We start from the raw sequence: 15,997 nt of genomic DNA, 5'->3' as shown, positions 1-15,997 counted from the left end.
CTGGGGCAGCAGTTTCTAGGTCAGTCTGCCTGCCTAAGCACAGCGCTCCAGAGAATCAAAAATCTCAGCAGAAATTGGAAATTGAACAGTGTTTGGAGTAACAACTGGAAGGAGAAGCTGCTTTGGCTTTTCTCTCAAACCAGTATCAGTCTGCAGTTTCCCACCTACCTATAGATCTTTCCACGTTTCTTATCCATATAGCTATTTACGGATCACCTTGCTTCAATGAGTCCCCTGTCTCCAGTCCCCACCACATCCCCCCATTGGATCAGTATAAGATGGATATTTGATGATTAAAACATTTCAAGACTTCTCCTTGCCTGAAAATAAAATCCTGGCCTTTTCCTAGTTCCCTGCCTTCCTTCCCTCCCTCTGTGTTCCAATCATTTTCAAATATTACCGATTTCTTTAGCACACCAGACTGCCTCTTGTTCCCAGGTATTTTGGGATATTTACAAACAATATAATGAATCTCCTGAACTTGCCTGACTATAATCTTGAGTTGTTTTTTTAACTGGTGCCTTCCATTACACTCTTAGGTCTTCCCTTCCTGCCCGGAGAGACTCTGTCATTTTCTGTTTAGTTATTAGAAGTTCAGTCTAGTGTTGCCCACTTTAAAAATTTCAACCTCACATCAAGTTTTACACTGCTTTGTTTGGGGAAGTGGCATATTGTGTCATGTAATAGAAATCTCCTTTTTCCTCTAAATTACTTACTGTGATGAGCCTGAGAAGAAGAATTAGAGAAAATGAGAGTGAGGGCAAAAACATTCTTTTGCCTAATTGGCCATGTAATTGCAATCATCTGTTGGTCTCTGCCCCACAGGTGGAGGCTGACTGGAGATTGTGACTACCCTCTGTTGGTAAGTTCCCCAAATGCTAGTTCTTATCGGCACATGGGTTAGTTTCCTGGGGGGTCTTTCCAGTGTACAGACTCCTGATAGGAAATACTATCCAGCTTAATTGTTTCCCACAGTCACTCAATTTCTGCTCTTGGCAGTATAGCTAGGTCCCTGGCTTAGTTGCCAGTTCTCCTGGGAGAAAAACCACCAAGCTAGCTCAAGTCCTGTTGAGTTAACCCGACTTTCATTTGATTCACAGGAAACTCACCCTTATTTCAACACTGTTTGTTTGACTCCTATATCCTTGCTAATTCAAATGGTCAGAATGATGGCTCTTTCCCTGTCAGCCTTCTCTCCCTGCTCCAGTGATCACAAAGAACAAATCCACAAGCTTGTTAGAAGATATCTGGAAATTGAGATGTTAGTCTCTTCTTGACAGTTCACCAATTTCTGTGAGTGATTATCTTGAAAACCTCTCACTTTAAGGACAAAAGGCACAGCCCTTGAACCTTTGGCTGGGGACACGTGACCTCATAAATGCTCTTTCTCTTTTCGTATCCATACCACTTTCTGTTTGCATCCTGGGAAGGTAGAGGTTGGAGACTGGGGTGTGGTTTTGGGTAGCAGAAATGACCGTCCACCTCTTAAGGACACCTCTAGAATGTTAGTACAAGACAGTTCTCCAGGTATCCTTGGGCGAAACAGAATCACCCTTCTTTTGGGGAGTTCTCAAGAATAACTAGAATGTGCTAGGAAGGGAGTAGCCTGGGATGGGGAAGAAGGGCCTGAAGCAGACCAGGCCTCATTCCTGCCCTTCTTAGGGAATGGAACATTTCAGGCTAGGGAGGAACTTCCCCAGACAGCCCAGGATTTGTTCTTTCCCCTCTGGATGTCCTTCAGAGCTTTGCCCAGTGAGTCACATTGCCTTTGAGGTATATAATCCTGGGGTGGGGAGGGCTGCCTTTCAAGGTTCCCCAGCAGTGGTGCAATTAGGACATGCACAGGCAAGACTTCCTCCACATCAGGCAGCTTTTTTGAAACTTGGAGGACCAGCCTCAATGGAAAGTCTTCTTTTGTCCCTTGCTGCCTGTTATAAGTAATAAGCCTGGTTCACATAGCTTAGTGCACATGAGTGTGTTCTGTCTCGCCAGGCACAGGCATGAGTAACACTGCAGCCCAGGATGCAGAGGTTAGAAGTGTTGAGTCTCCTACCTCTAGTGGTAGTTATAGTGATGATCTCTGCTATCCTCCACATGGTGGGAGCCCTCCCTTGGAATTGGTCATTAATGAGCCTGCTTCATAAAATTGGTGCTATGAGTATGGTTGTGTCTCCTAGAAGACTTTCTAGTGAAGTGGAAGGGATAATACCTCCCCGTACCCAACCCAGGATGGGAACTTCAGTCTGGGAGCACAGACTGATCATGCGGCTGCATGAGGCATGGGGAAAGAATAGTGATAGGTAGGACACAGGTTACCTCCTCTACCCCACACCCCACAGATATGGATGGGTTGGCTGCAAGGACTGAGGCAGGGAGAACAGAATGTGGAAACAGAGAAGTGAGGCACACAATTTGTTGGGTACTTATGTGACTGCTTATTCTGACATCAGAGAGCTCACACAGCAGGAACATATGGACTCTGAGGCACGTGACAGAGATTGACAAAGAGGACTCAAAACAGTCCCTGGGACACCTGAGAAAAACCAATGCATGGAGTGTGGACCTCCATCATGGGAACCTATCTAAAGGATGGATATGGAAGAAGCCAAAGAGTCTCATACATCCCAACTGGTGTGCAGGCTGGCTGTGTGTTTGTTTGATAAAGGGACACTGCTGACTCAATTGTCTCAGGCTGAATGGTGCAATTAGAAATGATGCCAAAGTCCTAGGTCCCCACTAGAAATCAATGCCCCAGTCTATCCATCAAGATAAAAAGGGAAAGAAAGGGAACTCAATTCAGACTTTTCTGGGTCTCTTGTGTACTGGAACCCACATGAAAATATTTCTGGGGGAAAATTAAATTGATGAAATCAGGAAGTTTAGAGATAAACACAACCACCCCTGGTGCTTATCTGCTTGTGGGCAGGGCACTATGGGCCACTTTGGGCTCCAGAGACCGTGGTTCCCGCCCCTGAGTACTTATGGCTATTGGTGTTTTGACCACTTGTGGCCCACAGCAGCGCTGCCACCTGAGGGGGTATGTTCTCACAGATAAGAATTCAAGCCACAAGAGCGGACATGTCCACTCCTGCCTACCAGCCAGGCCCCACTGGGTTATTGAACAAAAGCAGTGCTACATAGTCAATGAAGAATAGGACAATTGGCTAATTCAAAACTTGGTTCAGATCAAACTGTTAGAAACTACTCCCTGTTGTAGTGTTGCTCAGTTGCCACTGGACAAAAAAGGTCTTCGGGGCATGGAGACTGATAGCTGACTCTCTCAAGCCGAATGCCAACATCACCTGAGCTAGAAGTCAAAAACGTATTGCACATACAGTCAAGCAAAACATGTAAACCCTGGCATCAGCCACCAATAAAAAAGGAGGCTAGACAACTAGTTGGCCGCTTTGGGCCGGAGAGGCAGAATTTATCCAACCCCCTTAATTAGAGTGAGTAACAAAGTCACCAACTTTGAATAGGGCCTTTCGCAGCAGTAGCAGGGCTGGGAGGCCATTCAACAACTAATGGGTCAGTCCCCTTTGGAATCTTTAGAGCCTGCCAGCTCAAAGGAGGTACAGGTGCCTACAACCCCTCTGTCTGCTGATTGGATTCAGTCGCAACAGAAACTTCCACTGGGGTGCACCAGCCTCTCGTATTTTGGGCACACAAGTTGCTAAGACAGTTGCTAGATATGATTCTTTTGAATGTCAGCTTCTTGCTTGCTGTTGGGCACCAATGGGTACTGGGCATCTAATGGCCAGTATACCTCAGGTAACACTACTGCCTGAACTGCCCATTCTAACTTGGGCACTGTCAAACCCCACAAATAAGCTTGAGCAATCTCAACACAGTTCAGTTCTCAATGGAACTCTGCATGCAAGAGGTGGAAATAGGCATTCAGCCTTGGACTCAGTCAAGACCCCCAAGGGGACTGGTAGGTTCTATAAACAAATGGCTGGCTTGTCAGAAGGGACCAAGCAACACATAGGCTCCTTCTGTTGCTCCCTGGAGCCAAATACTCAGAGATGTGCATGTTGGAATGATGTGTTTACCTGTTTGATATTGCCATACCAGAAAACCTACCAGGCATGGTGGTGCATTCCTATAATCCCAGCTATTCACAAGACCGAGGCTGGAGGATCACCAGTTTAAGCCCAGTGAGACCTCATCTCAAAAAAATAAATAAATAAATAAAGACAAAATTTCAGAAGTTTGTATTTTACAAATAAAACATGTTAATTTAGCTCACTGCTCTGAAGGTTTAAGGGCATGGTCCTAGCATCGGCTCACCTCTGGTGAGGACCTTGTGGAAGGTGGCATTACAGGGTGAGAGTAAATATGGAAGAGATCACTGGCAAGACAGGAAGAAAAGAGCTAAGACAGCTGAACTTGCTCTATAACAACCCATTCTAATTAGAACCAATTCACCCTTGAAGGCCAGCACCAATCCCTTCAGAGGATGGTGCCCCACTAACCTAATAACCTTTCACTAGGCCCCATCTTTTAAAGGTTTCCTCCCCTCAATACCACCACACTGGGGACCATGGACTCCAGCACATGAACTTTAGGGCATATCCTGAAACCATAGCCAAACCGTGGCACATTGTTTACTAAAGGTTCTGCAAAATAACAGATAGGAGCCACAAGCCTGGGGCTGCCTTCCAGTCCCAGAATGCTCATTTTTTTGACTGAAACTAAATGTGGACATTCTACCCAATATTCCAAACTACACGCAGTGATGATGAGCATCCAGGTTACCTCGACCACCATAGCTCATTCTATTCTCACCAGCTCATGGGATATTGCTAACTCAAGAAAATGTCAACTAAATGATTGAATCATTAGTGGATCCTCTTAAAGGAAAAAGAAATATGATATCAGCTTGCCTCCTGGAAAGAAAAACTATATGTCACTCATGTAGATGCTGGAACTAGCAGAGCTGTCCTTTAGAGACAACTTGTGTCATGTTTTTGGATGCCCCATGTACCTTACTCTGACCAAGGAATATCCTTCACTGACCAGTCTGTGCACAACAAGTGCACTGTCTGGGATAACATAGGCTTTACCAAGACCTGTCACCTGCAGATCAATGGAGCCATTGCACAGTGAAACAGCCAATTCACTCAGAAACTGAAAAGACATTGAAACAGCCTCCTAACAGGATGGACAGTAAACTCTACACTCCAGGACAAGGAAAGCACAACACTGTGGTGCATATTAGAAAAAAAAAAACTGAGCTTAGTAGGGTAAAGGTGGACCAGGCAGGACCTAATTAGACTGCACCTGTGAAGTCCAATCTCAGGGTTCCCAACCATTCTTATTTCCTTTACCCTTCAGAGTGCATGCCCCCTCCCAGGGTGGGGGGATGGTTCTTGATGCCATAGTACCCCAAACAGAGCCCCTGGTCTTCTTACCTGGAAGTGACACTTCTCCCAGTGTCTCCCTTCTGTGGGGTCACACAGGAACGGGAGACAGAACCACTTGGATACTTGGTCTCAGCATAAACGCCATCATTATCAGAAAGAAGTCCTGGTGCTGCCAAACTTAAAACAGCAGACCAACCTGATTAATCTATTGCTTCCAACTCCCACCTCGCCCCCCACCCTGTGTCTCCCTCATCAGAGCACTTACCAATTATATTCTAAATGGCTCTTGTTAGTCTAACTTCTCCCTAAGCCCCACAAGGGGCAAGTCAATGTGAGTCAGTTTTGTTCATCTGTGTACCCACAGTCCTCACACACAGAAAGCACTTGATATTTGCTGACTAAATACATGTGATTATTGTCCAAATATGTGAGTAAATTGTGTATATGGCTTTGGGAAATAGGGAGATCTCTGCGGTTTGGAAAGGGGTCCTGTTGCTACCCCCACTGTCCCCACTGTCCCACCTTCCTGAGAACTGTTGCTCTCCATTTCCACTTCCTATATCAGATTATGTATGCAGGAAATCGTTGAAATAGCTAAAGTGAATCTGCACTTATAAATTCATAAATCAGTTTTGTTGATCAACACTGTAAGCATTTGTCAAAAAGAAAATTATGAGGAAGCCAAGAATACCATATTGCCCTAAACATTTTGCTCTTTTCTTTACGAGCCTGAACTCCCTTTTCCAGTTGATTCAAGCTTGGTATCATGGTGCATGGCCTAATAATCCCAGCCACTGAGGAAGCTAAGATAGAAGAAGAGCAAGTTCAAGGCTAGCCTCAAGAATTCAGCAAGACCCTGTCTCAAAATCAAAAAAGCTGGGATATAGCTCAATGGTAGAGTGTCCCTGGCTTCAAAACCCAATACCAAAAAAAAAGAAGAAAAAGTCCAGTAAGAGTTTATCTCAAAGGGTACAGAGACTCATGATGGATTTTGAGGAGTGAAGGAGTCTAATTTAGTTATGCGTATCACTCTATTAACATTGAGCAGAATGGATTACAAGGGAACAAGACCACTAGAGGTGAGAGGACCAATTGGGAAACTATTGTGTTGATCTAGGCAAAACCTGATGAGGACCAGGGAATGAAAACTTAAGCCAACAAGGAGCAATTGAGATGAGGAGGAGGGTATTTGAGGGAAATTCCAGATGTGAAATTGACAGGGCATCCAAACTGAGGGCTGGAAGTCGGGGAAAAGAGACTCTGGCATGACTCTCAGTCGGTTCTAGAATCAGAGGATAGAAGAAGATCTGAATGGGAAGAGATTGAGGATAAGCCTGAGTGTGATGGGCGGGGGAATGCTTGTGGGCAACTGAAGATTTAAGTAGGGAAGGCAATGGGAAGTTAAATCCATGACTCCAGGGACAAGGAAGAATCTAGGAAGAATGTCACTGAAGCAGTAAAAATGGATGAGATAACCCAGAGAAGATTTCACCCAAGGGCCAGTAGGTACAGGAAGGCTAAAGAGAAGTTGGTGGGAGACGCAGGCATGAAATCCCTGCTGCTGAGGGGAATCAACGGGTGTCAAGGAAGAGGAACTGGTCAATTCTAATATGTCCAGGTAAAATTTGGAAAGCATTCAGATATTTGGGATGAAGAAGTTGTTGGCTCTGGGAAACCCTGGTTGAAAAGGGGGGATGGAATTGAGATCCCAGTGAGGTTAAGTGGGAGGGAAGTGGTGGAGACAGAACTTTTTAAGGAGCTTGACCTTGATGGTGTTTGGTTTAACTCTTGCATGGCTGTGACCAAAACAGCTGACAAGAATAACTCAGAGGAGGAAAAGTTTACTTGGGACTCATGGCTTCAGAGATGTCATCCATAGACGGCCAACTCCATTGCTCCGGACCCAAGATGAAGCATCACATCATGAGGGAAGGGCCCGATGGAGGAAAGCGGCTCAGCTTATGGTAGTAGGGTCAGGAAGCAGAAAAGGAAAGAGAGAGGCGAGGGGCCACAGGGAAGATTTACTCTGCCAGGTACACCCCAGTCATGTACGCCCTCCTGCCATACCCCACCTGCCTACATTTACCCCCAAATCCACTCAGACTAGCATAGACTGATTATGTTAACGCTCATAATCTAATCATTTGCCTCTGAATGTTCCGGTATTAACAGGAGTTTGGGGGGGGACACCTCATATCTGGACAGATGGAGAAGGAAAGAGAACACCTAATAAAAGCTATCTTTTATAGCTTTGTCTTTTGGATAAGAGAGGCACTAGGGTGTATTAGTTTCCTGTGGTTGCTATAACAGATTACTACAAATTTAGTGACTTTACACTAATTTACTACCTTACCGTTCTGGAGGCCAGACGTCCTAAAATAGGTTGGCAGACAGGTTGGCAGGGCTGAGTTCCTTTCCGAGGCTCTAGAGAAGAGTTCCTTAACTTTTTCCAGCTTCTAAAGGTTTGCTCCTTGGCTCAAGTCCTTTCCTTGGTAGTCAAAGTCAAAGCTGAACATCTTCCTCCCTCTCCCCACCTCTGCCTCTGGTGATACATTGCCTTCTGTCTGACTCTTATAAGGACACTTGTGATTGCATTGGGTCCACTCAGATAATCCAAGATAATTTCCTTATATCAAGAGCCTTGATTTAATCAGAGCTGAAAAGTCTTTTACCATGTAAGGCAACATAGGCACAGAACCTGAGGATTGTGACGTGGACATCTTGGGTGGGAACATTACATTAGTTCCCACATATGGTATCTGTCTGACATATAACAAGTGCTAAAATTGTTATCATTATCAATCATTATCATCATCATCTCTATTCTGAGGAGAAATAGCTATCAGAAAGAAATACATACACACAGGTGGAATTGAAGTGCACCAATAAAACAATTAAAAGTGAAAAAAGTAAATAAATAAACCCAGGTGGAGGGAGAGAAAGCAACACTTTAGACCAAAAAGGATGGGATTCAGAACATAGTTGGAAAGAGGAACATTCTGAGATATTATGCATAGCTGGCAATAATTTTGAAAAGTAGCATTCTTTACATATTTGTTTTCCTCTTTTATTCTTCAAGCATGCTTCTATTGGGAAAGGATCATGGGATGCTCCTTGCTTCAGCCTACCTACCCTACCATATGTATTGTTATGTAAGTTCCCCCCAATTTTATCTCTTATTTATGATTGCTTCTCCCAGAGCTCCAGGATAAGTGTTTTTTGCAAACTGGATACTCAATAAATGCTTTGAGATAAATAAATAAATGAATTAATAAAAGAACAAATGAACAACTTTAACAGTAATCAGAATATAGCAGCTCTGACAACAAGGACTTCCTGCAGGAGACCCATTGTGTTGGAGAAGTTGAAAGAAGTTGAAGAACAAGAAGAGAGGTGTCCCGGGAAGAAGGAATTCTTCAAGAAAAGGGAAAGATAGGGATGCAAAGAGGTGCGTAGGAGTCAAGTTTTCCCCTTGAATGAAAACACCGATCTGGCAGGTAATCAGAGGAGGGCATTACAAGCCCCTAAGAACGAGTTTTTTGCTGATAAAAGATAAACCGACGTGAAGAATAATGGTACATGCTTGGAATACCAGCTTTTTGGTTGGCTGAGGCAGGAGGATCACAAGTTTGAGGCCAGCCTGGGTAATTTAGTGAGACCCTATCTTAAAACAAAAAAAATTTGAAGGGTTAGGGATGTAGCTAACAGTGGTAGAGCGCCCATAGGTTCTACCACTAGGTTCAATCCCCAATATTCAACCCACACACACAGAAAACTGACAATAATTAATTACAGCACACACTGTGCTGGGAATTTGCTACAAGAATAGATTTCAGGTACTCTTACACTAAAAGAAAAATTATGTGATGAAATTAATGTGTAAATTTGCTTGACTGTAGTAATTATTTATATATATACATATACATCAAACATTTTCTATGCCTTATATATGTATAATTTAATTTTTTTTTTGGTTTAAAAAATATTTTAAAAAAAACAGTTAATTACTCTAGTTTTTTAAACTAAGGATAAAACAAACCCAGGGCCTTGAGCATTCATGCTAGGTAGGTGCTTTCCACTGAGCTACATCCCCAGCCCATTACTCCAGGTTTCTAAGACATGAGAAAATTATTATGTAAGTAGGTGCTGTGGTGCCTGCGTATAATCCCAGCAGCTCTGGAGGCTCAAGTTCAAGGCCAGCCTAGGCAACATAGTGAGACCCTGTCTCAAAATAAAAATAAAAAGGGATGGGGATGTAGCTCAGTGATAGAGCCCCCCTGCCTCACCCTGGGATTCAATCCCCTCCATTGCAAAAAGAAGAAGAAGAAGAAAAGGAAAAAAAAAAAAAACAGAAAGAAAGAAGAAAAGGAACAGCACTACAATAAAAAGAGCATCTGGAAAACAGACTTGTGTTGGAATTTTTTTTTTAATCTTAAATTAAATGCTTGATTCTAAAACGAATTTCTCCATGACCTCCAGCAATTTATTCAATTTCGTTGAGCCTCAGTTACCTAAGGGGATAAAGTGAGCTGATGGAGGTAAAGCACTTAGCCTGGTTGCTGGTGTAAAGAAAGAAAGAATGCAATAAATTATGGTTATTACTGTCTCCCAGGGCTGCTGTTATAAATAAACTAACATGTCAAAGCGCCAGGAGAGCATCCTCATGGAGGCCTGGTAATTCTAATTTCTCTATTCCACATTGGAAATTTAAACTCAATGGTCTCAGGGCACAAGAGACATAAGGAGCTGGAAGCCTCTGAGACTCTGTGGTCTTGGCCTAGGTGAGAAGACCCAGGCCTGGATCAGTCTGTGGGGGACCCAAGTGCTTGGAATTTAAGCATCGGTACATGACATGGCTCTTTTCCCCACTGAATATGTAATGTAGTCTCATCTCCAGGCAGTGTCGAGATGGGGACATGAGGCAGACAGCAGAACTCACCTTTACCATGGACAAAGACCTTACTGGAAGGTATGGGTCAGGTGGGCGGCCACAGTGGCCTTTCCAATAGGGAAGCTTGAGAGTAGATTTACCCACATCATCATAACAATCCATGGAAAACTAAAAGCATCTCCCTTATGGAGACATGCTCCTGTAAAACGTAACAGAAAGGAAACATGCAAGTGTGTGCTTTCCGAACCCCAAGGAGAGAGTGACGCCCACATGGAGAGAGGCCAGGAGTCCTGGTTTAGTAGGGTTTCTGCCCCAAGAAAGGAAGCGCCAGGAATGTAGAGAAAATGTTCCCCCAAGACCATGCTTCATTGATTTATTCCACGCAGCCTTCGAGACACTGTAATCCAAGTCACCCGTAGAAGCGGGTCCAGTCAGTGGTGAACACTCCCTCAATGGAGTGGTCAGCGACCACTGGGGTTTGCCTTGGGGATCCGAGAGGGAGCTCAAGCTCCCTGGCCTTTCAATGGGACTCCGTTTCTGGGCCCTGCCTCTTTAAAAAAGAAATAAAGACGATTCAGCTTGATATCTCCGTCGGTGATGGTGACGGGGCCATGAGTTGCACGGCCCTTTCCTTCGGGTCAGCAATCTAACCTGGACATGAGCCACCAGGTCCAGAGCTCCGCCAAGGACGCCTCAAAAACAGTGTAAGGGATTATGAACTCCTCATCCAAAGTGGGTTTGCCGGTCAAACCACAGTCTCCAACGTAGCACTGGACCTCATAATGAGAGAGGGATACACAAGAGAAGGAATTTAGAAGTCCCATCTGTTTGGGGAGACGAGATCAGTAGCCTGAAACAAACAAACAACAAAAAAAAAAAAAAAAAAAAAACAGATAAAACTGCTACTGGTACAGGGTTTCTTTGGGAAAAGGGATGGTGAAAATATTCTGAAATGTGATTTTAGTAAAAATGTGATTTGAAAAAAAACCCTAGATATGCTAAAAAAAAAAAAAAAACACTCAAACTGTGTCTCCATAAAGATTGTAAGAAAACACATGAACTACATGCTTTAGTAGACGAGGAAGTGAGAGACTAAAATTATGGTCCTGGGGCTGGGGATGTGGCTCAAGCCGTAGCGCACTCGCCTGGCATGCGTGCAGCCCGGGTTCGATCCTCAGCACCACATACAAACAAAGATGTTGTGTCCGCCGAAAACTGAAAAATAAATATTAAAATTCTCTCTCTCTTTCTCTAAAAAATAAATAAATAAATAAATAAATAAATAAAGCTGAGCAATATTCTACTGAGTATATATACCACATTAAAAAAAAAAAAAAAAAAGACAGTCACTGATTGAAGCCAACGGAAACTGACAAGCAGTACTTGTCTGAATTCTGAATGTTTTTAAAATGTGCAAACCTCAGTGAAGGAAAGACAATGAAATCAGGGTTTCAATCATACTTTGGAAATGAAATCATTTCCTGTGTGCCTTGTTCCAAATCAAAAAAAAAAATAAAAAAATAAAATAAATAAAATTATGGTCCTAATTTACTATGCCAATCACCAACTTTGATCATTTCCCTCCTTTTCACCCATTTCCTCATCCATTAGGTGAGGGGGTGGGGCTAGATGTCGCTGAGCTTCCTATACTAGTTCCTTGGGGCCGCCACAACAGATTACCACTAATGTGGTGGTTTACAACAACAGGAATTCCACCCGCAGTTTTGGAGTACAGAAGTCTGAAGGTGTCAATATCTTATTCCTTCCAGGGGGAGAAAGCATTCCTTGTTTCTACACATCTCCAGTGACCATTGTCATTCTGTGGCTTGTGGCTACATGACTGTCTGCTCTATCCCCATATGACCTACCCCTCTGTGTCTCCCTCAAAACTCCCTCTTAAAAGAGTACATTGAGGGCTGGGTTTGTGGTTCAGTGGTAGAGCACTTGCCTCACATACATGGGGCACTGGGCTCCATCCTCAGCACCACATAAATAAATTTAAAAGTAAAGGTATTGTGTCCATTTACAACTAAAACCTTTTTTTAAAATTTTTTTAAAGAATACACGGATTGAATTTAGGACTTACCTGGGTAATCCAGGATCAACACCTCCCTCTCAGATCCTAAATTGAATGGCCTCTTCCCAAGTAAAGTAACATCCACTTGTTCTAGAGAACTGTCTTGGAGTTGGAAAGAGAGAAGCAATTCATTTACAGATCTTTGAAAGTTTGTAGGAGAGTTACAAGAACCAAACTGTGAAAAATTGAACCCGCTTATCTTTTCCAGACACCCTGTCTTCACTTCCCTCCCTTTCCATGCTAGTTCTTATTTAAATAACTCACATCTGGGTGGAACTTAATGGTTTAAGAAGTTATTACAGATTTAGCAGCTCATTTCATTCCCATAAAAACCTATAAATTTGGTATTATCACTGTACTTCCATTCCTGGTAAGTAAATGGAGGCTCAAGGTGATTAAGTGACCTAACCAAGGTCATTAGCATGGAAAGCAGGAGTGCATACACTAACGTCAGTCCATGGGCTCCAAATCCCATGGCTCCCTCTCTGCCATCACCTGCCTAAATTTTGGTACAGCACCAAGAGATTCCAGATGGGGTGGATGCATTAAGAATAGATCCCCCTAACCCCACTCTCTTGCTAAGCACAGCGTAAAAAGAAAAAAAAAAAAAAAAAAGAAAAAAAAAAACCCTGCACTATAAAACCAACAGAAGAAGAATCTGAAACTTGGAAAAGAAGGCAAACCAACTTGGAAACCTGAAACTCAAGGGATGAAAACGGTAGTGAGTTCTTCTTGTCTCCTGTGTCCTAGACTATAGCCCAGGATGTCAACAAGCATAGACAAAGTCCCAAGAAAAGCAAAGCCTGCTTGTTCTCTCTAGCCAGAGCATGAAGAAAAACACAATCCAGGAACAGAGTCGTGGCTCAGTGGTAGAGCACTTGCCTAGCATGTGTGAGGCATTGGGGTCGATTCTCAGCACCGCATAGAAATAAATAAAATAAAAGTCCATCAACAACTAAAAAAATTTAAAAAACACAATCCAGCAAGACAGACAACTTTTAGACAATAACTGCCCTACTGAGTCACAGCTCAACTCCCACCCCTCTCTAGGTCAAGTAGGGACCCTAGACTTCCCACTTAGACCCAGCTGGAATGAGGTAGCCCTCCCCAACCCTGGACCCTCACCAGAGTGCTATCAGAGAATAGATTGTGAAACCAAGGCTTGGGTCCCTACCCAAAGGCCTGTAACTCCCTATCCAGTGGTAACGAGGCACCCCACTTGACCCTGCCAGGTAGAATCAGAGAAGGCTACCCAAGGAGTCTGAAATCCCACATCCGCCCAGCTATGAGAAGGCACAATTTCCCCCACCCCAGGTTTGCAAGGGAGAGTGACTGGAGATTCCAGGCCATCTCTCCTGGGTGGCATTACTAAGTGACACCCCCACACACCAGTATGGTGTCCAAGGAAGCCTGCAGGGGTGGATATAGCTCAGTGGTAGAGCACTGCACGTGTCAGGCCCTGAGTTCAATCCCCAGAGCCAGAGTCTCTCCAGAGCCAAGTCTCATCGCACCCAAAATGTCCTATCATCAATACCCAGAACCAGAAAAATCTCACCTTAAATAGAAAAAGACAATCCACAGATGACAATACTGAGGTGATTCAGATATTGGGATTATCTGACAAGGATTTGAAAGAATCATAAAACTAGTTCAAAGAAGCAATTATAAATACACTTGAAACCAAAAAGAAAAAAAATCTTAGAAGATAAAAAGAAGAACAAAATGGAAATATTAAAATGAAGAATACACTACTAAAAAAAAAATCAATGAAGTTGAAGATAGAAAAAAATAGAAATGACCTGGATTGAACAATAGATTTTCCTTCTCGAGTTTTCCAAATTCTGTTTGACAACTGAAGGAGAACACATAGCATTATCTGCATGTGGATCTACTATCTATCAAAGAAGTATTTAGTAAAATTATAAGTGGGAAGGGTTCAAGGTCTTAAAGGAAAATAATGTTTCTACATGTATTTCAAACTGACAAAATATGGACATCAGTAGATTTTGTGTAATGAAATAGCTCTGTATCTTAATTGTGGTGGTGGCTACAAGAATCTGTGACCTATGATAAGATGTCACCAAATGGTATGTGCACATTATAGCAAGGTCACATCACTAGTTGTGATTTTGTACTGTAGCTCCACAAGAGGTGACCATTGGGGAACACTGTGTGAAGGGAACTTAAAACCTTTCTATATATTGTCACCAGCTCAGCAGGTCCTTTAGCTCAAACATGGCTAACAAAAAAAAAAAAAAAAGGGTTAGGAAGAAGCATTTACTACACTGATGAGTATAGCAAGGTGGTGATCCACCGTTGCAAGGAAATCAAGAGGTAAACAGCATGTATACATTTTTGGACTAGAAGTTAACATATTCCTAAGCTCTTCTCTTTTTTGGCCTGCACCAATTTTCATACAAAAAAAAAAATGTTCACAGGTGGTTCAAAATGGGCTTAAAATTGAGTTAGACCAATGGAAATGCATTTAAATGAGGGTCTCGGTTAATTTCAGGGAAGGGGTTTTGGTCAGATCTGCATTTGGTTTGATGTTGGTTTGTCTGTCTGGAGCCATGGATGTCGTCAGGGAAGGTCCTTCTGCCATTTATTCCAAGCATAGAATATGCATTCTTTTTCTTTCAACAGTCTCCAGTTTAAATGTGACCCTATATTCCTGCCTCAGTATCTGTACAACTTCCTATGTATCTAAAATTACTTTAAAATAAAAATTATTGAAAAAGAGGATTGAAGGGGCGCCGTCTTTCCACAGGCAGTTGGAGAACCCGCTTTGCAATCTGGAGGTCATCCGTGGGGGGTAGTGCTCTGAGTGCAGAGGTGTCTGGACTAGAACCTTCAGCTCAGACCTCAGTGACATCATAAAGTCTTGGAAACCCCAGCCAATACCCACAAGCTTTACCAACCATTGTCTCGGGACCATTGGCCTGGGAAGCAGTGGGTCAACCTTGCTGAGCAAACTCCTTCCTTTGCCTTCTCTGCAAATCCAAAGGAAAATGGTCCCATGTGAGGAACAGGATCAGTAGATACTTGGATACAGCTCCAACTCCACTCCCAGGATCACACAAAGAGCAAATCCAGCTCTCTTGGTGTTTTTTTTTTTGTTGTTGTTTGTTTGTTTGTTTTTTGTTTTTGTTTTTTCTGGTCGTGTGGACAGTCGGCTTAACCACCGGTCTCACTGTCTTGGAGAACCTATGTCTTCTCCACAACTCCCAGTTTTCTCATGGGACAAGGGTACATTCGCCACTGCCATATCTGATCCTGTCTACCTAGTAAAAGTTCTCTTCTTCTTTGCTCTCCTGATGACTCTGATCACCCTACTCATCCTGGCCTGGAAGGTCACCAAAGGCAATAGCAACAAGAACAGACAGCAGGAGGCAACGCTGCTGGCCTGAAGATCTTGCCTCCCGGTGGAGACTCCACTGAGGTGGAGACCAGGCAGGCCCAAGAGGCAGAGCCATCTTGGAGGCTAGAACCTGGAAAAGAAGATCTTGCTTTAGCCACCCAGTCCCCCCCACTCCAGACCTTGCCCCCAGGCCTCTTTCCCATCCTCTCCCCCCACCCCTCTCGTAACACACACTTATCCTGCTGTTCTTTGGCTTGACCCAGCTTCCAAATTTGAATATCTTTTCTCTCTGGATCTTCTAGACT

The 15,997-nt window shown here is 43.4% G+C and overlaps 1 protein-coding gene across 1 annotated transcript; it reads left to right on the top strand.

Annotated features, from left to right (window-relative positions):
- The first annotated feature begins 15,540 nt into the window (after nt 1–15,540).
- On the top strand, nt 15,541–15,741 carry Smim42 (small integral membrane protein 42). Its single transcript, XM_076861583.1, has one exon. It carries the CDS (start codon nt 15,541–15,543, stop codon nt 15,739–15,741), a length of 201 nt encoding a protein of 66 aa, XP_076717698.1.
- The last annotated feature ends 256 nt before the right edge of the window (nt 15,742–15,997 follow it).

The sequence above is a fragment of the Callospermophilus lateralis genome, chromosome 7, assembly GCF_048772815.1.
Source record: "Callospermophilus lateralis isolate mCalLat2 chromosome 7, mCalLat2.hap1, whole genome shotgun sequence".
In the NCBI taxonomy this organism is placed as follows: Eukaryota; Metazoa; Chordata; class Mammalia; order Rodentia; family Sciuridae; genus Callospermophilus; species Callospermophilus lateralis.
The sequence above is the reverse complement of the archived record's forward strand: the minus strand, read 5'-3'. Positions and strand labels throughout refer to the sequence as shown.

Excerpts from the sequence above, each read along its gene's own strand:
- Smim42 (XM_076861583.1), top strand. The coding sequence starts at position 15,541 with ATGTCTTCTCCACAACTCCCAGTTTTCTCATGGGACAAGGGTACATTC.